Source organism: Alosa sapidissima, chromosome 19, assembly GCF_018492685.1.
Source record: "Alosa sapidissima isolate fAloSap1 chromosome 19, fAloSap1.pri, whole genome shotgun sequence".
NCBI classification, from domain to species: domain Eukaryota; kingdom Metazoa; phylum Chordata; class Actinopteri; order Clupeiformes; family Clupeidae; genus Alosa; species Alosa sapidissima.
The window spans coordinates 24,823,289-24,845,788 of NC_055975.1; the positions used below are offsets into that span (position 1 = coordinate 24,823,289).

The window sequence follows — 22,500 nt, forward strand, 5'->3', positions numbered from 1 at the left end:
ATGCTTGTCAATACATCTTGTGATTGGTATTCATCATTGCCTGGGCTGTTGGATTCCATTTGGAGCAAGGCGACAAAAAAACGTGCGCGTGTGTGTGTGTTTGTGTGAGTGTGTGTGTGTGTGTGTGTGTGTGTGGTCAGAGAGGCTTTGCTTTATGGACTTTTGATCAAACGCATAACAAAGGGGCTTTTTCCCTGCACTTGTCCTGGGTGGGGTAGTGACCTTTCCAGAGTCAGACTGGGCAACACAGTGGCTTCAAAAAGCACGGTCAGTAACCAGCAGCGGGCATAAGGTCCATTACATCGAACTTAGGAATGAGCGGTCAAGGTAAACACTCCGAAAACTCTTATTAAACGTACTGTGCACTTCCCTTGCTGTTCCGTACAGCTCTTTAGTTAGTAGAGAAGCGAATCACAAAGTAACTCACAATAATATCACAATAAATTGCTCACAATAACAGTACCATGATACAGCGATTCTGCAATTCGGCCATATGTTGTAAGACAATCACCCATTGTGTAATTGAAAATGAAAATATATGCCAAAAAAGGCAAATAAACAACAATTAGGCCTATTACAGAATATTTGTTCACTACATTGTGGTATGGACTAACAATGTACAACAAAGAGCTTAGAGCCAACCCCAAACATGGAGGTGGAAGAGGTTAGGGAATCTTTGGACAACTAGAATGGTTAAGTGAATAAATACATTTTTACACATTTTTAACATTTTAAACAGTTGATCAGTTTTAATAAATGTATAGATATTTGATGCCACGATAACAATTGTGCTATATTATACAAAACGGTATAGTACCATACTGATTTTGTCCCACCCCTATTTGTTGGATTAATTGGTATGAGTACTTTGTGTCAATAACTGATGCTTCAGTTACAGACCCTTTCAACCAAAGATTCTAGAACAGAGCTCCGCTCTAGAATCTTTGCTTTCAACAATAAAAACAAAAACAATGCTTGAACATTCTATTTGGTTCCCAATCTACTTCCTCTGCATTAAGATAACATATGGAATGTTAAAACGGAAGCCTTGTGGGGCCAACTATGATGCTGATAATGGAACTCTCTTGAAAGGGACACAAAGCTACTGATGCTTCCTCTCCAACTTCAGCCCTTTCCCTGTTACTGAACTGCAGGCCAAATCTGGCCCTGAAGCTATAACTGCTGTGGGGGGTTTCCAAGCTCTCCGATCCTCAAAGTACACCAACGAATGTCTTTTAAAAACTTCAGACCACGGCACGCTGCAGGGGGAAAAGTCTCCAACTTCCCCGTCTCGGGCGAAAAGTGACTGTCGCGGCTGTGAAATCGCCCAATGAGACGTGGCGCCGACCTGACAGAACAATTCCACACTCACTTAAATTAATACATTTAATTGAGCGGCAGCGGGTAGTGCCACTGATGGCGAAATGGGAACAGCTGTTGCTCCCCAGCTTGTGTTTGAAATACATAAATAAATAACACGATCAGTGAATCACTCCCTGCACCCCGAAGTGTCACAATATTATGCATCAGTGGGAGAGACGGCGGCACGCGGGCGAAGCCTTCAGTGGAGTGTTTTGAAACGCCTCTCTCTCGATATCTGCATTTGAAATGTAATTACGGAGCCAGCCATGTGAGGCGCGGCCCACATCTGTCTGAGCATCTGTCTGACTCCTCATTCTCCAGCCTCTGCCTGGTAGAAACAATCCAAAACGCGCTGCCTACAAGCACATTAGGACAGATTACAAAACGCTCAATCTCTACTTAAAGTTCACCCTCCACTCAGCGAAGCAGGAGAGGGGGTGGGGGGGGGGGGGGTTGGGTGCTTTCATTTTCCAATTCAGTCGCTCACTGTGCAAGTCAGATTAATGAAGAGTGTGTAGACAGGAAATGTACCAGCGGGACCTAAAATAATAAGGCAAATATGCTTTTACATTTTCGACTTGTTCCATGTGTATTCCACACACATGTTTTTTTCTTGTTGTGTTCAACAAGAAAAGTAAAAAAAAAAAAAAAATAGAAAGTAAGTGTACTTCCTGCCTCCATTTTAATCAGAGGTAATTAATGTCCTGGCAGTGCGGATGAAGTCCCCAGAAACGCCGTGTGCGTCGCCGTGGCGATCAGTGGGGATGATTTACAAGCGTCTGGCTTCATTGTGCCTTTGAATGGATGTCAGAGGCGGAGGCTGAGGCACGGCGACGGCTGCCGTGGCGACGGATGCGGATGCTATCAGTGCCAGCGCTGGCATCTGCCACTGACAGGCAGAAAGCTGGAGACCCAGAGAGAGGAGATGTAAATGATCAGACTCTGACAATGATCTCACACTACTCTCTCTCTATCCCTCTCTGACTCTCTATCCCTCTCTCCCTCTCTCTCTCCCTCCATGGGAATTTCCCCAACCCGCGCGGCCTTTGACTGACAAAAGACGTCTCACTTCCCACAGCAGATGCTAATGCATTCTGATGCAGGAGGGGGGGGGGGGGCTCATGTTTGAAGTGGTGATGGAGACAGAGAGAGTGAGTGAAACAGAGACAGATAAAGAGAGACAGACAGGGCACTAGAGAGAGAGAGAGAGAGAGAGAGAGAGAGAGAGAGTGGGAGCAAGTCTGTCAATCTGAGAGAATGACATCTGAATAATTGTTTGAGAGTTGAAGTGGCTTTCACAGGTCCCAGCACCTCCCAGCCCAGCCAGGTGCCACAGCTACTGTAAGTGCCTGGGTTTGCTCCTGGAGAGGTCAAGTAACAGCTACTGTAAGTGCCTGGGTTGGCTCCTGGAGAGGTCAAGTAACAGCTACAGTAAGTGCCTGGGTTTGCTCCTGGAGAGGTCAAGTAACAGCTACAGTAAGTGCCTGGGTTTGCTCCTGGAGAGGTCAACAATGATGTCACCATTTTGGCCTGTTAAACTACTCTGAAAAGGAGAAAGCTGCATTGAAGTGCTTTCTATGTATATGGGAAAATAAGAATTACTACAGCTTGAAAGTGCAACTACTCTTATGTTATCATACACTCACACACACGCACGCACACACACACACACACACCTACACACACACACACTCTTCCCTGTCATAATACACCACTAAGAGACAGCTAGGACATGTGTGTGTATATGTGTGTGTGTATGTGTGTGTGTGTGGACAGCCGGCCTGGCAGTCCTTCTGGGACAGAGGGAGGGAGGGAGGAGGAGGGCGGAAGATGAGGTAGGCAGAGGGAACAAGTGAACGAGTGATCGGAGTAAACGAGTGCGCCACTCCAGCAGGAGGGCTGGCCTGACCGCACCTGCCCAAGCCCAGCCCCCCCCCCCCCCCCCCCACCCTCCGCTCCCTGCCAAGCCCCCCCAGCGGTGAGTGAAGACAGCCCATCACTGGCCTGTCAACCCAGCCGACCCTCCTGCTCTCTGCTCTTCCCCCTGGCCCACCCCTCAACCTGCCCACCCCAGCACACACACACACACACACGCCTCCACCTCCTGGACACAGCTCAGCTGACTGACGGGCAGACTGATAGGGCTCAAACTCAGCTACAGCACACCGCTAGCACATAGGTCAGCAAGACGTCACACTGGGTTTGCATAATTCTTTTTCTACACACCAGGCAAAATGTATTCATTTATTCCCTGAAATTAATGGGTGTGTGTGTGTGTGTGTGTGTGTGTGTGTGTGTGTGTGTGTGGGATGGTGGGGGTGGTGGGGGTGGGGAGGGAGTTCAAGCACAGATGCTTCAACATTTCAGCACTCCTCTCAGACAGGAGCAGATGATTCCAGATTCCAGTGTGTGAATACTGTGCAATATCCACTTTAAGAGTGATTTGTTTTTAATTAAGTGCTTCAGTGAGATGAATTTACTCCATGATCGACTACCCCCACAGTGGAAAATGACACTCATATATTATTATGTTGTCGATGGATTCTTTTATTGTACTGCCTGGCTGACACTTGAGAGTTGGACCCTCTCAGATCACAAAATTAAACATCAATTGGTACATCAAACTCTTACCCAATCTTAACAAACACACACCTGTCATTGTTGTTTACTTAATTTCAAAGAAAATACATGTTTGTGTCATTTAGTATTGATTAAATTGATTGATCCGCAATCTCCTCTAGTCTTGCCTTTGTTGCCCATCAGTGAAACTCCACGGATTGTGGGACAGGCTGCCCCCACTCTGTTTGATTCCAGTGTCCGGCGCCTGGGCTGCCCACAGAGACTGATCGCTGACTGTACCTTTAAGAGGCAGTTTGAAACCGCATATCCTCTAATGCCCCTCTACCTCAAGTGAAGCCCTCTCTAACTGTCGGAGCAGTATTCTTGTTGAGATTTCCCTGACAGCTGTTGGAGTGGTTTTCTCCGTAGGTGCGTTCCTTGTGCAGAGTTCTCCTCTAACTGTTGTCCAATCGGTTCTCCTATGTACGTATGTTGTTTTGAGTTCTCCCGTCATTTGATTGGTTCCCCTTCTCTCTATCTCATTCCGAGTTTTCCCCTAACTCTCGTTGGTTCTCCTCTCTAGCGGCTTCTTACTGAGTTTTACCCTGACTGTCGTCTAACGACTCTCCACCTTTCTGAATCTGGCCATCAGGTGGTGTGTGTGTGTGTGTGTGTGTGACAGCTCAGCACTGGGCCTCCTGCTGTCCTGTGTGTGTGTGTGTGTGATGGGGCCTCCTGATGTCCTGGCCCCATGCCTAGCAGTGCTCCACCTCTCACCGGCAGAGTGAGGGCCTCTGCGGATGCCCCATCACACACACATCACACACACACACACACACACACACACGTCGTTGTAAATGAGTCCAGACAGGCCAGATGCAGCAGGAAAGGAGAGGAGAGAAAAGGAGAGGAGAAAAGGAGAGGAAACGAGAGAAGGAAAAAGAGAAAGAGGGAAGAGAGGAGGTAGAGAGAAAAAGAGAGGGAGGAGAAAAAGAGAGGGAGGAGAAAAAGAGAGGGAGGAGAAAAAGACAGAGAGAGCAAGGAGAGCAGAAGAGAGAGGAGGAGCTAAAGATGGAGAGAGAAAGAGAGAGAGAGAGAGAAAGGGAGGAGAGGAGCACAGGTGCTTGTCAGCCTGCTGTGTGTGTGTGTGTGTGTGTGTGTGTGTGTGTGTTCTGGGTTTTGGCCCTTGTTTGTTCAGGTGGAATCACACAGGCCCACACAAGAAGCCTCAGGACGGCGAGCGGTTATGACAGCAGCGCAGCACAGGCTGTTAGGTGTCAGAGTAAATATTACCGAGTGGACTAAACGCAGTATAAATACCATTAACATTAATTTTACACATGGCTAATCTCCCCTGACCTGTGGTGGGGTGGGGGGGGGTGCAATAGCACAGCAGAGAAACACAGAGTGCTGCTCTTAGGAACAGGCTCCTTGGGGCACTGCAAAGGTGCAGGACACTGAAGTACCCAGAGTTTGAGCTTGTTAAGGTGGACGTTACTGTGCTTTCGTCTGACTGACCTGAGTGCCGTTTGCTGAGTAACTAGCCCACACTGTGAAAGCGGTACCTAAATGAATACATTCAGTGTGTGTACAGAAACGCTGAGCTTAATTTTAACCCCACTTTCACATGATATTGAGTTATATTACTTTTATTCAAATTATTTATATATTATTACCTTTAGATAAGGAAATCTTGTCTCTCCTGAGATAATGACAATTAAAGGTTCTCTTAGCACGGTTGGGTGATGTCACTGTTGACGTTTCAAACAAAACAGTGCTAGCTCGTCCCTCCCTCCCGTGCAACTGAAACTGTCATGAACACGTGAACACATGATCTCATCAGTGATTGGCTGGAACAGTTTATGTTTCATGGTCCAGGCTGGACCAGGCTGCTTTTGTTGCAGTTTTTTGGAGCCTGGGCTGTCCACAGGGACCGCATTTTTTTTACAGCGTATTTAGGGGACAGGCAGCTAGCGGATCGTGACATGTTTGCTGTATGTGACAAAAAATGTTCTAACTTAGAAACCACGTCACAAGACTTAGAAGACTCACAAGACTAATGAAATACATGTATATCTTATATATATAAGTTATATATATATAACTTATCTATATATATATAACTTATCTTTGGCCAATCGATATGTCAATCCTGACTTTACAGATCTATTAGACATGCCTACCTACTGCCACACCTCAGGAGAAAAAAGGTGTGTGTGTGTGTATGCATGTGTGTGAGTCAGTCTGTGAGTCAGTGTGTGTGTGAATACAGTAGCAGTAACAGGAGGCGATTGTTTTCATTTCGTCTCTCTTTGCTCCTGTGGCATCAAAGTTCTTGTGAGACCCGGAAAGACAACGGAGAGAAGACGCCAGCAGAGCAGAGGGAATTTATCAGCAAGAGCCACCACAGCCGGCGCCTGAGCGCGGGCCTGAGTGCGGGCCTGAGCGTGAGCGGGGTTTTTCTAATCGGACTGATGGGAACGCACCGGTGCGGGTTTGAGGCCACAGTCAGCGCCCGGTGAATTATTGTGAAGTGATGGACTACCTCAGTACGGGAGCAATCACACAGATAGCCACTGCATCTCCAAATTACTGAGACCCCCCCCCCCCCCACTCCCTACATGTTTTTTTTTTCTCTCTCTTACTCATCAGCAAGGACAGTGGCCAGTCGCCGTGCCGACAGACACCACGGCAACAGAACAAAGCACTCTGAATTATTTGTGGAAATTAAATCTGTGTAGGAAGAAGGCGGCCCAGGTCTGGTTGGCCATTTTTCCCACTCTCCAAAATTAAAGGACATTTATTTTCTGTGGGCGACAAGGCCTGGAAAACATTTAAATGTAGCTCCAGAGCGAGAGTGAGAGTGAGAGCGAGAGCGAGAGATGAGAGAGGAAAGAAAAAAAAAGGGAGAAAAAAAAAAGAAAACAAAAACACAAGATGTGGAATGAGGTAGCTGCTCGTTGGTATTCATGTGTTGACGGGGTGCTGTGAGACGGGAATTTCTTGGAATAGGACAGCTTATCAGATCAGCGAGGAGGCCATAAATCCTCTCAAGTGGCGTCCCTTTCCCACACGCTGATTTCACACTCTGGTCCTGGTGACGTCATTTTTTTTCATCTTGGTTTTGTTTTTAATAAATAAATTAAACAACTAAATTGAATGAACGCAAAAGGAAGACATTAATAAAATACAGTAAGAAATCAATGCATCACATGATGTTAATGATATTTGATCATATTTATTTCTACCATTCGTTCTCTATCACTGCGTTCAGGTAATGAACCCTGCTTGAATTTGACCACGCTACACAAACCTAAACAAAACAACAGAACTGCCATGAAATTGGTAACATTGGTACCGCAGTGAATGCAAGACTACACTTTAATGACTCTTGAAATGCATTTCTCAGACAATCTTCCCAGCGTTTGAGTAAAGACGTCCAAATTTGTCGAAGACTTGGCAGGTGGTGAAGACAGTCTTGAAAGGCTGAAAGAAAAAAAGAAAAAAAAAAAGAAAAAGAGAAAAAGGTTTAGCTGAGGTATCCCCTCCTAGGGATACACTCTTCATGCTGATGAATATAAATACACTTACTAACATACTTAGCCCTTCACAACACTTCAATCTCAGAAACGCTGAATTACAGAAACGCAGAACTCCTTCTTTAGAACCTTTGCACATTCAATTTGAAACCTTTAGTAATGTATTTGCAACATCAAAAATATCTACAAAGAACCTTTACAGTTTCTACTAGGCCATGAAAAGTGTGAGGAATCCTGATCCTACAGCGGTCACATTACAGCTGAAACATTCAGAGTAGTTTCTGACATGAGGAGGTACTGGCCTGTCCCACTAGTCCTATGACCACACACACTACTGAGTGGTCATAACACCACCGAGATTATCTGGACCCCCTTCTAGCTCAGGAGTGGTCTGAGCATACTGCGTCTGGGCTGTGCTGCGTCTGGGTGACCACTAACTGGGCCTCTTAATTATGATCGTAACACATCTTCTCTTCCACCCTCCCTCATCTCTCATCTTCTCTCCCTCTCCTCTCCTCTCCTTTCTTCTCCTCTCCTCACCTCTGCTCACATCACCTCTTCTCTCTTTTCCTCGCATCCCTCTCTCTCCTCTCCTTCCCCTCTCCTCTCCTCCCCTCTTCTCACCTCACCTCTCCTCACTAGGCTCAGTCAGCCTGCTAATGATGAATGCCAGAGTCACCACACAAATCCTGACCTCTTTTTTTGCTGCGCTGCAAAAATGCGCCAGATATTTTTAGTTGGACTGGATTCAGGTTTCATAACTGGCCTACTTGCTGCCATGGACTCTCTCTCTCTCCCTCTCTCTCTCTCTCCCTTTACCCTCTCTCTCCCTTTCTCTGTCTGTGGGACTCTTTAGGTGTTTGTCAGAATGAAGTGACCCTTGCCCTACCCCCATAAGGCTGACCTGGACTGAAAACAAGCAGCCTTTTCCAGTCCTCCTTCCCTCCGTTAGCCAGTCCGTCGGCCACACAGGCGAGGAGAGAGAAGAGGAACGAGGGGATTGAAACAAGTGTGAGGAGACGAGTGGAGTAAAACCACCAAGGCCCAGGCTAGTGGGCTTTTTTCCCTGTTACATACATATACATTTATTTATTTATTTTTTGTTTTCGGACTAAAAAAAGCTTGAAGTTGAGGAAGGACAAACTAATGTCACACACTGGGGCATTGACAATTTCCTTCTCCTAGGCGCCCATGTGATACCGCCTGTCAGTCAGTGTCCGGTATAGTGACAATCATCGCTGAGCCAGGGGCGGGGGAAAGAGCTCGGCCGTCCTTGTAAACAGCACGCCGCACTGACACTAACAACAGTGGAACAACGCAAATGGACACTGTCACAAACGCACCGAAAGTAATGAACGAACCCAGCGAAAAAACCAAGCTAATTTCACGCTTTGGGAAATAGTATTGATTATAAATCCAGCTAGCATGAATATGCGATTTCTTTTTCTGCGCTTTTTTGCGACATTGCATGTGTTTAAACATATGCGCGCAACGTTTACGCCTGATTGAGATAAGGACTGTGCCATGACGATGTCACTTCTCAACCAATCTTATGCTCCAACGGGGCTTGTGCATGCGTGCATGTGTGTATGTGTCTGTGTGAGTGTGTGTGTGTGTGTGTGTGTGTGTGTATGTGTCTGTCTGTGTCTGTGTGAGTGTGATTTTCAATGTACTGCACTGAATTTGCAGTAGATATGTGAAGCTCAACCAAAGTGTTGGCACCCTAGTGCTTCTGGTAAGTGTGTGTGTGTGTGTGTGTGTGTGTGTGTGTGTGTGTGTGTGTGTGTTTGGCAGGGTGAAGAGGGGGGTGGGAGAGGGCCAGCACAGCCTCAGGGGCCTTCGGACTTGTCAAGCTGAGGGAAAAGGGGGTGTGTGGACGCAGAGACGAGATCTGTGTGACAGCTCCTTTTGCACTTGGGGACCCCTGCTCACCCATCACCCCCTGACACACACACACACACACACACACACACACACACACACACACACACTGAGACCAGCACTATCTGAGCGTTTCTCAAACACACAATCAAACATGAAAAGAAGAGGAAAGGAGAAGAAAGGAAGGCAAGCAGGCGTGTCAGAGAAGAGAAGAGGTGGGCGAAGGCTCAGGGTCACAAGGGCGTCTCCATGGGAATCAGGCTGACGCTGGAGCAAAGGGAAACAATCTCGGGGTCCGTGCCACGCCACCACTGATGAGGTGACACTCCCCACTGTTATTAGCCCAGGTTACCGTCTAAACACCAGAGGGTAAAGGGGAATGTAGCGCCACAGCACGGCGGGCGTATTTAGAGAAACGTCACGTGTGCTTATTTCAACGGGGAGAAAATGCACAGATTTCACACTGATTATCAAGACAAGAACAGAAGACAGGAGACAGGCCACGGGAGAGTGGGTGGGTGAATGTGACCGACCTACCGACAGACATACAGACATACAGACAGACAGACAGACAGATAGAGCTCTGCACTGGCACCAGTAAAGGGTGAACAAGGTCTAAATCAGCTGCATTTTGACACTGGTGACATGATAAGTATCGGTCAAGATAGTTGAATAAAACTGTTCAACAACTAAGGTGTGAGACACACACACACACACACACACACACACACACACACACACACACACACACACACCCTGCTGGGGGTCTCTATGGGCCTCTCCTGCATTAGTGTAAAGCCTGCTGGGTTCAAATGTGCCCCGGAGGCAGCAGCCCTTCTATCATACGTCTCTCTCTCTTACACACACACACACACACACACACACACACACACACACACACACACACACACACACACACACACAGGCCCCCGACCAGCCGTCCAGAGAGCTTAGAGCAGGGAAGAGCTCATCCACACCAGTGGAGCCACTTCACCCAGCCACACAGACTACCCCCACCCCACACCCCCTCCTAACCCAGCCCGACGCACCCCACCCTGTCTCTGGGTTGGGACGGAGGGTCTTACAGAAACATCCTGACTAGGCCACAGGATTTAACTGGATCGACCAGCAGACACAGAGACGTCTTGGGAGACTCATGTAAGATGTGTGTGTGTGTGTGTGTGTGTGTGTGTGTGTGTGTGTGTGTGTGTATGTGTGTGTATGTGTGTGTGTGTGTGTGCGCAATAATCTAAATGCTTTAGCAAGTCTGTCTGTTTACCGCCTCTTGGGATAATTTTACAAATATTATATGAACTTAAAAACATAGTTCATTGAACAAAGTGTGAATGTCAAGAGCAACGAAACGAGAGTGTGTGGTGTGTGTGTTGCTCCTCAGTGAGGATGACGGGGTGTGTATTGCTCCTCAGTGGGGTGACGGGGTGTGTTGCTCCACAGTGGGGATGACGGGGTGTGTGTTGCTCCTCAGTGGGGTGACGGGGTGTGTTTAGGCCGAGCGAGTGTGACTGACGTTTCACTTACTGGGAATGAGGAGTCCAGAAAAGGCCCAGCCGGTGCGCACAGGAGCAGAGCCCGCTCGGCCCCATCAGTGGACGCAGCACTTAAACAAAATACTCCGGAGCCCCCCGGGACCCATCATTTAACCCAGCCTTGGTTGCCCACCTCCCCCTCTCTCTTTCTCTCTCTCTCTCCCTCTCTGTCTCTCTCTCTCTCTGTCTTCAATGTTGGTCAATGAAAACAGACAAGGAAAAAAAAAAATATGAGATTGATTTATTTTCTACCATGTTCTCTTTAGGATGAAGTTTTTTTTTTTCTTTCTCTCCTCACACACACACACACACACAACTGAAACCAATTAGCAGGACTAGCACTTGTAGTGTGGAATGTAGGTCAAGAGTGGCGTAATAAAAAAGTATTGACTTTTCTCTCACTGTAAGCAGCGAGAAAAGGGGTGCTGTGGCCTTGTCCTACATGAGAGGAGCTCCATTAATTTCACTTATTTCAAGCAGGGCCCTGTCAAGTCCTAATGCGTCCAGTGCCGCCGCTGCCGTCGCCACCGCATTCGGACACACCGCGTGACATCAGCCCAGGGCCCAGCTGAAATGAGTTTACATTATTTCAGCTGCTGAGGAGCCTGACTGCGTAACTCCCCCCAGCGGGGAGGGGGTACTCCAGTGGGGAGGCAGGGATGGAGGCAGCCTGGGGAAATGGCAGAGGGGCCGCTCATCCATGGCTAGGCCCTGGTAAGGAGCACTACACACGGAGCCCTCAACCACCTCTACTACCACCAGCAGCACCACCACCCCTGCCTGGCCCTCCATGTCCCTGATAAAGGAGAAGAGAAGAGAGGTAAAAAGACCCGAAGCAGCCCCACATCCAGGACCTCTGCTGGGCCTCCTGCTGAGCCTCTCTCCAGCCACACCGGAGGTCAACGCGGGTGTAGAGAGTCGTCAGGGAGTGGGGACGGATGTGGATGTGGATGTGGATGTGGATAGATGATAGATAGATACTTTATTGATCCCCAAGGGGAAATTCAGGAAAGGATGTGGATGTGTTAAGAGTTCTGGACATGTGCTCTCCATTTCAGGCAGCTGTGCATTGCTAAGAGACTATGTGTCTGCTGTAAAGTTAATGTGAGTTATACCGCCACGCCTGTACTGCTCATGTGTCCACTACCAGAGCCATGGTGCCACTGGGGCAGCCAGAGAGTCTCAAACACCTGTGTTGTCCAGAGGACAGCACGGACGCTGCTCACATGAAATATCTCCACAACAAGGTGGCGGACGCACACCACTGGCTGCTTAGGGATCAGTCCTCCAATGGCAGTCTGAGTCACTGGACACATGGAAATAAGTCTGACCCAACAGCAGAACAATTCAACTCAGTTCAATTGTACTTATATAGCACCATAACATGGTAACCTACTTTGCACTGGTAGACTAATGGTAGACTAATTTTACATAAAGAGCATATCGCTTTATACAGTATAAAGGCCGGTTAAGGTATTGGTTAAAATTGGTTTGTATATGTTAATAGTTATTGCTGTTATAAACACTTGCACTTTTATATTATTACTATTATTATTATGTTTAATGGAGGCTAATTCTAATAATATTTGACAATGGAATATATATTTATTGGTATTGTTGTAAGTCGCTTTGGACAAAAGTGTCTGCCAAGAAACATGAGCATGATTCATATATAAACTGATATACAATATATATCAGTTACTGTGTTCTCTCGGACATGGAATCTAAATGCCATGAACGTCATGGGTGTCTTTTTGTTCACCAATAGCAGCTGTACAGACCAAAACACATGGAGAAATAAGTTTAGTGTTCAGTCTGAATGGCTGAGGAATAAAATGGCCTTAAAAAAGAGAGAGAGAGAGAGAAAAAAGAAAACCTTGAGCAACAAATGAAAAACATGTGCAATAACTAGACTTGTGTTGTATGAGGGAGAAGTGGAAAAGGGTGTTGAAAACGATCCCCCTTCCTGAAGCTGGAGAGGGGGATGAGGCTGCATGTAAAGGCTATCGGGGCCTGGAAACTAATCATGCCTCGGCAGATAAGAAAGTGGGCTTTATGGTATATGGTAATCAGCCCCTTCCCTGGCTGCCGCCGCATAATGACTTGGTGTTATTCAGATGTTTGATGAAATATGCATTTCTGAAATCTGAGCCTCTTTTTATCATCTTTTTCTTTTTTTTTTTCTGTTTCAACGTACAAGGAAGTGCCGTCACTCTGAAGTGAGACGGGCACGAGACAGAGCGCAAAACAAACACGACATTACACTCACAGCGAGCGGTCCACAGAGACAGAACACACACACACACACACGCACACACACACACACACACACACACGGACACGCACACACCTACACACACACCCACAGACAGATTCTTTTACTGTGTGTTAGCTGGGAAACAAAATCTTCTAGTTTACAAAGAAAAGGAAAAGTCAAGAAAGGAACCAGTAATAGCAGTTACATCGGTGCACTCTCTCTCCTGAAGCACAGCTACGTGTCTTTATAGACACAATGCCTCATAGGCTTCAAAGATTGTATTTTCTCATTGATAAAATACTGATCGAAAAACAACACTGAAGTCTAATATATGTAAACAGAAAATAACTCCATGGGAGGTACATTTCAAATACACGGATCACAACAATGATTAACATTTCAGAGCTAACTTCAAAATAAAGAATATATACACCTTGGCAACAGTATGGCGATACCATGAGATAATACCGATATACTGATACACAACCAAAGAGTAATTCTAATCACAGAACAAATGTACAAAAGAATATCCCATCAAAAATGCTCTCAATGACAAGTAAACTTGCCTTGACTTGTACAAAAACATAATTTGGGGTGTTCCGAGGTTTAAGTAAAGTGACAATTTGAGGTGTCTTCTCAGTGTGATACGAGATGATAAAGCAATGCCAAAGGCAAGCAGTGGAGAGCTGTGTGTACTGTAGGCGCCAGTGCTAAGAGGGAGACTGGGACCCAGTCACAACGACAGCACAGACACAGAGAGCCAGCTAGCCGTCTCAATCCCATCCTTCAGATCAGCTTAGCCCTTTCATTCATCAGCACATCCCACATTGTTAGCAGCTGTGGTGCAGGTCTGGCTCTGATCCGGCTCTGATCTGGCCCTGATCCAGCTCTGATAGAGATCTGATCTGGCTCTGATTTAAAAACTGGTTTGGTTCTGAATTAAAAACTGATTTGGTTCTGATTTAGAGTTGATATGGTTCTGTTTTGGACCCGATTTGGTTCTCTTTTGGATCTGATTTGGCTCTAATCTGGCATATATTCTCTCAATTCCAGAGCTGGGTGCAGTGCATTTTTAGCTTTGGGAGTGATGTCTGTTAGGACGTTTTTTAAATGTCTGTCTTAGTTAGACACTGACCAATGAAACTGAAGTAAAACTACCCACTGAAGGCAACACATTGACACAGTTCCAGCTCCAGGCCTTATGAAATTCCATGCAGGTTCTAGACACATGCTAAGGTTTCCAGATAATACTAAAGGTCTATTTTCTTCCTAGTATACATTTTACATTTGTGTTGTTTTTCTCTTGGGGCATGCTATGATTTAGAAAAAAAAAAAAAACAATTATCAATATGGCACACACTGTGAATAATGTGAACTTTCCCATTTGTGATTGCATTGTGCTTCCACAAATATGACGAGCAACATTTTGTTCAGGGAAGCATTTTTAATGCATTTATTTCCACCCCCCCCCCCCCCCCCCCCAAATTGAATCTATATTTTTTAACATCGAACTGCATGATAAAGTGCCCCAAAACACAGGTTAGCCTGGACTCCGGAAGCCACAGGACCTCAATCTGCTCCGTAATCAGCATGAATCACACAGGCAAAACCAATCATATCAGTGAGATTGACTGGGAGCAGGGAAAAAACATGCACTGCTGTCCTAATTATATACAATCTAGTGTGTTGTGACGGCCGGTAATCCCTTCCAACATTCTTCAAGAGGTTTGTTTCAGGACACCCAAATGAGATTCCTGCCATACAGTAATACAACTCTACCTACAACACTACTGGGAGGTAATTGCCACTCCGTCGGGCTACCTGTCCTTGGAATCAGAGTGTTATTTTACCTGATTCTATTCTAATTACTTCAATCAGGATTCACGCGGGAACGGCTCTTTTGTCAACCACGCAGCATATCCACACATCCGCAGACCCACAACATGAATGAGTATGGGGGACTTTGAGATCAGTGTGTCCTGAGCTGTCTCGGCTTTTCTAAGGTTTGTAGGTAGGTAGGACTTAATCTACATCTCGAAATACATATCAGATATGAAGACAAATATGCACCATGTTTTTTTTTTCTTTCACTCAGCTGTTTTAAATAATCAAATTCATGCCATGCCATCGTTGTTGTGAAGCTTTCAGATGATGTTTTAAACTTCAAAACTTCAAAGTTCATATGACTATTCCTACGCACCTCCCAGACCATGGACCGTTCAGACGGAGTTTTAAACAACCCCGTTCCGGTTGCTATTCTTGATGGACCTTTCAGATGTTGCCTAAATCGTGCGCAAGCTGTTCGCACTGTTACAGAATTCATTTGCATCTCCTGCTTTGCTGACTCCTACTCCAAACTGTGTGAATATGAAAGCTGTCATGTTACATTGTTTCAAAGGTTTTTTTTTTGTTTTTTGTCCACATTTGAAAAGCTCAGAGAAAAAGCCAAGTGTACCTTCGTTCACTGAAGCATATCAATTTGAAGGCGGCCTATTTTTTTAAGTGCTTCTGTGTGTCTATTGTCACTGCAAAGATTGTTCGAGAATTTCATGGAGATGTGCTCATATATGCACACACATTTCTCTATAATTTCACTACAATATAGCACAAACAATCAGGGCAGTTAAGAATGGGCTTTAGCTCTTATCACAGTACAGGACATAATTTGTATGTGGCACCAAAACACCAATGAAATGTTCTTATCACTTCATTTGTTACTGATGGCAAATCACAGCGTTTTAAAAGCACCATGTCATGTCAAACGAGGGGCCCTTTTTTTTTATAACAAAGGCGTCTTGGCAAATGCCTTTATACAATTCATATGCATTCAACACTGCGTGTGTGAGTGTGCTGGCTGATAAAAGGGGAAGAACCGCTGACATGATGGAAGCAAGCGTGGAGTTAATTGATACGTATACAGTCACAGGGATTGTTTATTATGCCGCAAATGAAGGGGATGGGGCCTTTTATTCCCCTGTAAAGCGGTTATGGTGAGTCGCTTATCCCCCAGACTGTTGGTCACTAATGCAGAGCCGTCTAGAGGGCTTTAAAGGGCTCGGCAAACTTTGCTCAGGCGCCACAGCATGTCCTGAAGACACAGGCTGTGTCCTACTTTTAGGCCTCTTATTTATTGCTCATAATGAATATCATTCGCATTTAAACACACCTCATATATCATACATACTATGTTGATGCATTATCCCGGCCGATGATTAACAAGACGCGGCAGTAACAAAGCATCATTTTTAAGCTTGATTTTTTTTTTCATTCTCTCTCTCTCTCTCTCTCCCCCCTCTCTCTCTCTCTCTCTCCCTTTCTCTCTCTCTCCCTCTCTCTCTCTCTCCCCCTCTCTCTCTCTCTCTCCCTCTCTCTCTCTTCCCCCAAGTTGCTATAAGCCATGCACAACAATAATTAAAAAAAGAAAAACTAGGCAGAGAGGATGAGTGGTGCTGGGAGGAGAAATATGCAAGCTGGGGGTGGGGGGGGGGGGCTGGGGGTAAAGTAGTGTGTGTGTGTGTGTGTGTGTGTGCGGGGGGTGGGGGGTGGGGGTGGGGGGGGGGGGGGTGATGAGGGGAAAAGGGGGGGGGGGGGGGGGGGGTAAGGCAGCAGAAAAAGCAATTACTGAAGCAACATTAAAAAAAGGAGGCAGTGGCTTCTGCCGCTGAGATATATCAGTTTAAAAGGCTGATTGATGAAAGCCTAACGCGAGCTGAAGGAGAGGCTTTGCGGCGAGACATGGCCACTGCACGCACTTCATTAGCCCGCGTAATTAGCCTGCTGCTTCAATTTGTTAGCACTGGTGGTGATAATGCAAACATCAAAACACACGGCCCCGTCCCCCCCCACCCCCCACCCCGCCGATGCCCGCACCCGTGCCCGTGCCTCGCCCGCGTTAGCGTCGGTGCCCGCCTGATGAAGGACCCCTCTCCATCAGCCGGGCATTAACTAATGCACTAATTATGCCAGACGGGCGGGGGCAGCGCGGCCTGATTGTCACTCTGTCCGAGCGCATTACGCCGCGGCGTAGCAGCCATCGCGTTGACACGCGCGGGCTGGGGACCTTCACTACGCATGAGTTAAAATAAGAATCATAGGAGGGGGCGGTGCCATGTCAGCACCGCCACGCGTCGCGTAGTCAGCTCGAGGTGAACCGCCGGCTCACAAGCTAATCATGGTCTCAGTTGCCACGGAGATATCACAACAAGGAATCACTCCAATCCTCTAACCTCAAAACCTGCACCCTAGACCGCTTTTCCTAAACGCAACTGACAACACTACCTTTGAATGCACCAGTGAGGCAGGGTTGTGCAAAATTCGAATTGCATATTCTGCTTCCTATTTGCCACCTCAAATGAAACGCAAGTGAAATTCAAGAATTTAATTGGAATTTAAGAGCCAACTGACAACACTACCGTTGAATGCACCAGTGAGGATCTCATATTCTGTCTACTCTGGACACACTGGACATAGATAGAGATATGGGAAACCATCTCAGTCAGAGCCAAACTTCATCAGTAGCGTTTCTGTACAAGCCATAGATTGTGTGCAGTCCTCCCTGTGCCCATCTCTTTTTGCCTTTGTCCAATTGAGACAAATCACCAGCCTCAGTCTCCAGGCTGGACATGTTAATCTGTGGAAATAACAGATCTCTAGGTGCAGATGGGGAAAAAAACAGGATGAGAAAAAAAGAGTGAGAGAGAGAGAGAGAATCCTAGCAGAAAGAAAAGAGAATGGGTATAATTTAATCAGAAATGCACTTGAAAATCACCATATCCATCATTATATTCTTGTGAGTCGATGGGGGGAAAAAAACGTGTGAGGGGTGAGTGGAAATTCATTTAAGGAAGCAGGTTTGCGTTGGGCGAGGGAGCCTTCCGGATGTGTTATTCATTGTTAAGCGCGGAAGGTAGGCAAAAGCAGGACATTCATCAAGCGACAGACAAATGATGGCAGATTACTAGTTAGACAGTGTAATAAGTACCATCTAATTTCCTCTTTAGAATCAATTTATGTTTCCGAGCATAGGATCCTCATCAGGGGACCGCTCGCGCCCGATGAGAAATTGCATAGTCAAAAAATCAGTTTCCCATAACACTGAAAAGAACACAGGCGCCCTGTGTAGAACTGGCCTACTATGGACAAAGGCATGGCCGCTCTCACCTCTGGGTTCACACACACATTAAATACCGAAATAACTTCAGCACACAAACATAACTGATGATTATGATAAAGCTTGGTTATTCCTCAGTCTTATTATACAAGTTTGTCATGAATTGGCGATTCTGACAAAAGTGATTTGAGATATTTTGGAATATTCATTAAATTAAAAAGAGATTCAAATGACATATTATAAAAAAAAGTTTATACTAAATTACACTTTAATTTTTCCTTGAAATAGGAATAAGCAAAACAAGGTTAGACATTTGCGTCAAACAATCAGGGTTGCAGAACAGCTGTGATGGCACCCTACTGCTTTGCTTACTTTGTTGTGAAATGCTCATGAAGGCTGCCCATGAAGGCTGCTCTGATGGTGACGCTGTTTGTTCCTGCTTTTGTTCTTTCTCTGGGCAATTAGGCCACTAGCTTTGCTTAGAGCCCACTTCAACAGGGCAGAAGCACTTGCTGGTGAAGCCAACTTGTTGCGCACAAAGGCTGCTTTGATGGTGAATTTCTGTTTGCTGCTTTGGTTTGTTGTTGTTGTTGTTTATTTATTTTTGTAGTATCCCTGTCATGCTGTGTAATGCTAACTAGGCTTGGTTGTTGATTGGCCATTGTGGTAAATCCTCTTCAAGGATTCTAACACCTTTCCTCTGTATATTTGTAAAAGAAAATGGCTCCTAATACTGAAAACAAATGACAAGTAAAATATTTCACTGCATTTGATGTAAAGGAAAATAAATGTGTGATTGCCAAATGAATGCCAATGGGACATAAGTAGTTCTAAATGTTGTGTAGGTATTCCTAGCATGATTTAAATAAGGGTTGAATTATTTTCTATGGATTACATTCCCCAGGCTGAACATGTTATAGTTTTATACATGGTCCATTGTGGGGGAGGGCTTGGCCTTTTACTGTGGACCTAAAAAAAGCTGAGATATTGTATGAGACAGATTTTCAAAAAGGATAGCGTGTCATCTTCTAGCTGTGCTTTAAGAGACTTGAATCCAGCAAGCAGCACAATGGAGATGAGTGTTGGTGCGCTGGTTTTCCTGGGACCTGAAAGCATGACCTCACAATGGCTAGCGCCATGGCGACTGAGTGATGGGAGATCCAGGTTTGACAGACTGCTGCCGGAGGAGGTGAAATCCCATCAGTGATGAGGAGCCTCTGGAGAAGAGGAAGGGTCAGGACACCCAAAGGCACCAGGCCTGTCAGCCCCGCGACGCGAGTGGCCTCCCTCCACTTTATGACCGATGGCACGGAACTGAGTTTACAGAGAACGATGAACATTTTCACTAAGTAAATTATCATCTGTTAAGCATGATAACAAATCAATAAATATTTCATGCTGAAAATACCCTGTTGTAGATGCAGTTTTATAGTACAATATCATTAACAATGGTTAACCGATGGTGTTGCTGGTGAGATTACTGTACCACAGAAAGCCACGACACACTCCTAATTAAGGGTGGTGAACAGGTAGGGCATCTTTAATTAGCCGTTGCTCTTGTTTTGTGGAGTAATCATTGTAATTAATTCAATGTCATGTGGTATTGCTGTACCGTAGGTACAGGCAGTGGGGAGCCTCCCCTGTTGGGTAGAGGCTAACCCCTAAAGTTCAAACGTTGACTCCAATCTAAGTATGGATCAGAGCTAATCCTTAGCATGTCACATGCGGGCACATCAATTATGCTAATCACAGGAGCGCTCTCTGCCCCGAGCTTTCATTACTGTCAATGTGATGACGGGAAGCTTCAAACCAGCAGAAACGGACCATCAAGTACCGCCGCATCTGGCATCCGGAATATTCCACCAGCCGCCATCGGAAAGACACGGTGCCGGGACGTTAAACTCAGGGGTCTTTGTTCTCATTGTCCATTTCATAAAGTCTTCTTTTATGCATGGCGCCATGTGCAATCGCCTGCGCTAAACGACGAGACCCATGGGGAAAAGCAGCGAGGGGTCGGCGCGGCGCGGCTAACGATTAAACGCGAGCTGGAACGGTAAAACAACTCTCCTCACTGCCGAGCAGAGCAGAGCAGAGCGCCAGCATCAGCAGAGCTTCCTTATTTATTTAATATCCGAGGGAGGGAGGCATTTCCAGGCAATTGCACTGGAAGCAAAGGGTAGAGCCTGCTGGTGGAGCCTCATAAAGCACCCTCATCCATGAAAGGCCTCCAGGAAAAAGACACAGTCAATTACCTAATGCCCCAAGTGGGGGTAGACTTCCCTCTCATTTACGTGTGGGGGTATTTATTAAATTGCTGTCACATCTGACAAATTTGGGCAGCTAAAATTGGGGGCAATACTGTTCAGCGCCTTTTTTTTTTCTCTTCTCTCTTTTTTTCTTTCTTTCTCTCCTCTCATGCCTCCAAACCATTTCCTGTGGAGCACGTGCTGGCGTGCAAGATTGGAGTCTGGTAAGTAAATTGGAGTGTGTGTGTGTGTGTGTGTGTGTGCATGTGTGTGTGTATGTGTATGCATGTGTGAGTACATGTGTGTGTGTGTGTGTGTGTATGTGTATGCATGTGTGAGTACATGTGTGTGTGTGTGTGTGTGTGTGTGTGTGCGTGTGGTCCTCCTGTACCTCTTTGTCCTGCAGAGTGTGTTTCTTCTCTTCCCTGAAGTGCTTGGTTCCGTACGGCAGCGGCTCGAAGGAGGTCCGTGTGTGGATCATGGGCTCGTACTTCCTGCTTTTGTGGGTGTTAGCGAACAGCCAGAACCTGCAGAACGAGAGACAGAGAGAGAGAGAGAGAGAGAGAGAGAGAGAGAGAGAGAGAGAGAGAGAGAGAGAGAGGGAGGGAGAGCGAGAGAGAGAGCGAGCGAGAGAGAGAGGGAGGGAGAGAGAGAGACAGTGGCGATGACATCATGCTTTAACTCTGACAGTGATTAGGAAAATCTCGCTTGCACGCTTCCAAAACAACAAGCGAGCGCTGATGGACCGGAGCAAAGTCCACGTTTTAAAAAAACAAAAACAACAACAAAAAAACAAAAACAAGCTATGCCACCACGCCGGTCGTTCATCAGCGCGAAATCAAAGCGTCATCTCTCACTGTACCGCCCAAGAATCAGCACTTCCCCCTGTCACCTCCCACCATTAACCTGCACCTCTCAACAGTAGTGCCACTTCATCTCCGTCACGGGCTAGCATTAGCGGACGCCGCTCCTGCCTAATGCCTCCAGCTGAGGTAATCACACCGCGCTCTCTACTGCTCGACGCAAATGACTTATATATCAACGCTTTGCTAAACTTCTCTCGCCAGCCAAATGCCTGGCGTTTCTTTTTTTTTTTTTTTTTTTTGAGGGTCCAAATGGCCCTGCAAGTCAAATGGTTTCTTAATGGCCTGTTTTCTTGTGCGTGGTTGTTGCCACACATGCTGCGATGGTTGGGCTCATGCTCCATGTAAATAGCTGTTACTTAGGAAAAATGCCAGATGTTAATTACAGTGAGGTTGATTTTGTAAATTGCACCCAAGACACATTGCCTGGAGGAAGATTTATCCTGCATAGTACAAGAGGTGTCTGTGCAGGCTGGCAAACTGTCCACTGGGCATTGGCTTGGCGCATCAGAAAACAAACAAACAAGCAAGCAGCAACCTTGGCACTTCCTGTGAATACACGTCGCAATAAAAGCCTTTTCAGATGGCACAGACTATGCCAACCCCCTCTCATCCTCATTTGAAAGTCTGAGGCACACTCAGTTGTTTATCTAAAATACTCTTCCAAAGGACAGAGGAGAGGCAAGTAAAATTGTACGTTAAAAAGAAAAAAAAATTTGGACAAATGACATGGAGAATTCAAAATATGTGCCTGTAAATATAAACGGTCTAAAACAGTAAACTTATACTGTTATACAAATAATTGTGTTAAATACATAGGTTTGTTTGTAATGCTTGACAAATTATCATTAGCTCAAATAAATCCCAGTGTCTTATTGGTGAACTGGCTTGCAGTTTTGTAGAGCTGGAAGTCTGAAAAAGTCCTTTGAACAATGAGCTGACTACTGGAACTAAAGCGCAGGGAAGAAAAAGTTGCCATCAGCAGAGGTTCTATCCCTTTAAGTAATGATACAATATCGCACAGACATTCCTATTCGCCAGAGACAAGCCTCGCGCACAAGACGGATTACAGTGCAAGCCATGCTAATGTTCACATGGGACAGACATCACAGGGAAAAAATTAATGTGGCCCCGAT

At 46.0% G+C, this 22,500-nt stretch overlaps 1 protein-coding gene across 3 annotated transcripts in view; it reads right to left on the reverse strand.

Moving 5' to 3' along the window:
* Nucleotides 1-22,500, reverse strand: part of spata17 (spermatogenesis associated 17) — a 59,553-nt gene that overhangs the window by 16,601 nt on the left and 20,452 nt on the right. Inside the window, exons 9-10 of one of the 3 annotated variants that reach the window (XM_042073256.1) lie at nucleotides 20,893-21,028; nucleotides 7,140-7,407 (exon numbers count right to left, since the gene is read on the reverse strand). In XM_042073256.1, coding sequence (XP_041929190.1) covers nucleotides 7,327-7,407; nucleotides 20,893-21,028 — 217 coding nt within the window. In that variant the 3' untranslated portion in view covers nucleotides 7,140-7,326. Of the gene's footprint in view, nucleotides 1-7,139; nucleotides 7,408-8,047; nucleotides 8,117-20,892; nucleotides 21,029-22,500 lie in introns of those variants that run through there. The other 2 variants (XM_042073258.1, XM_042073257.1) reach the window with 2 other exon arrangements.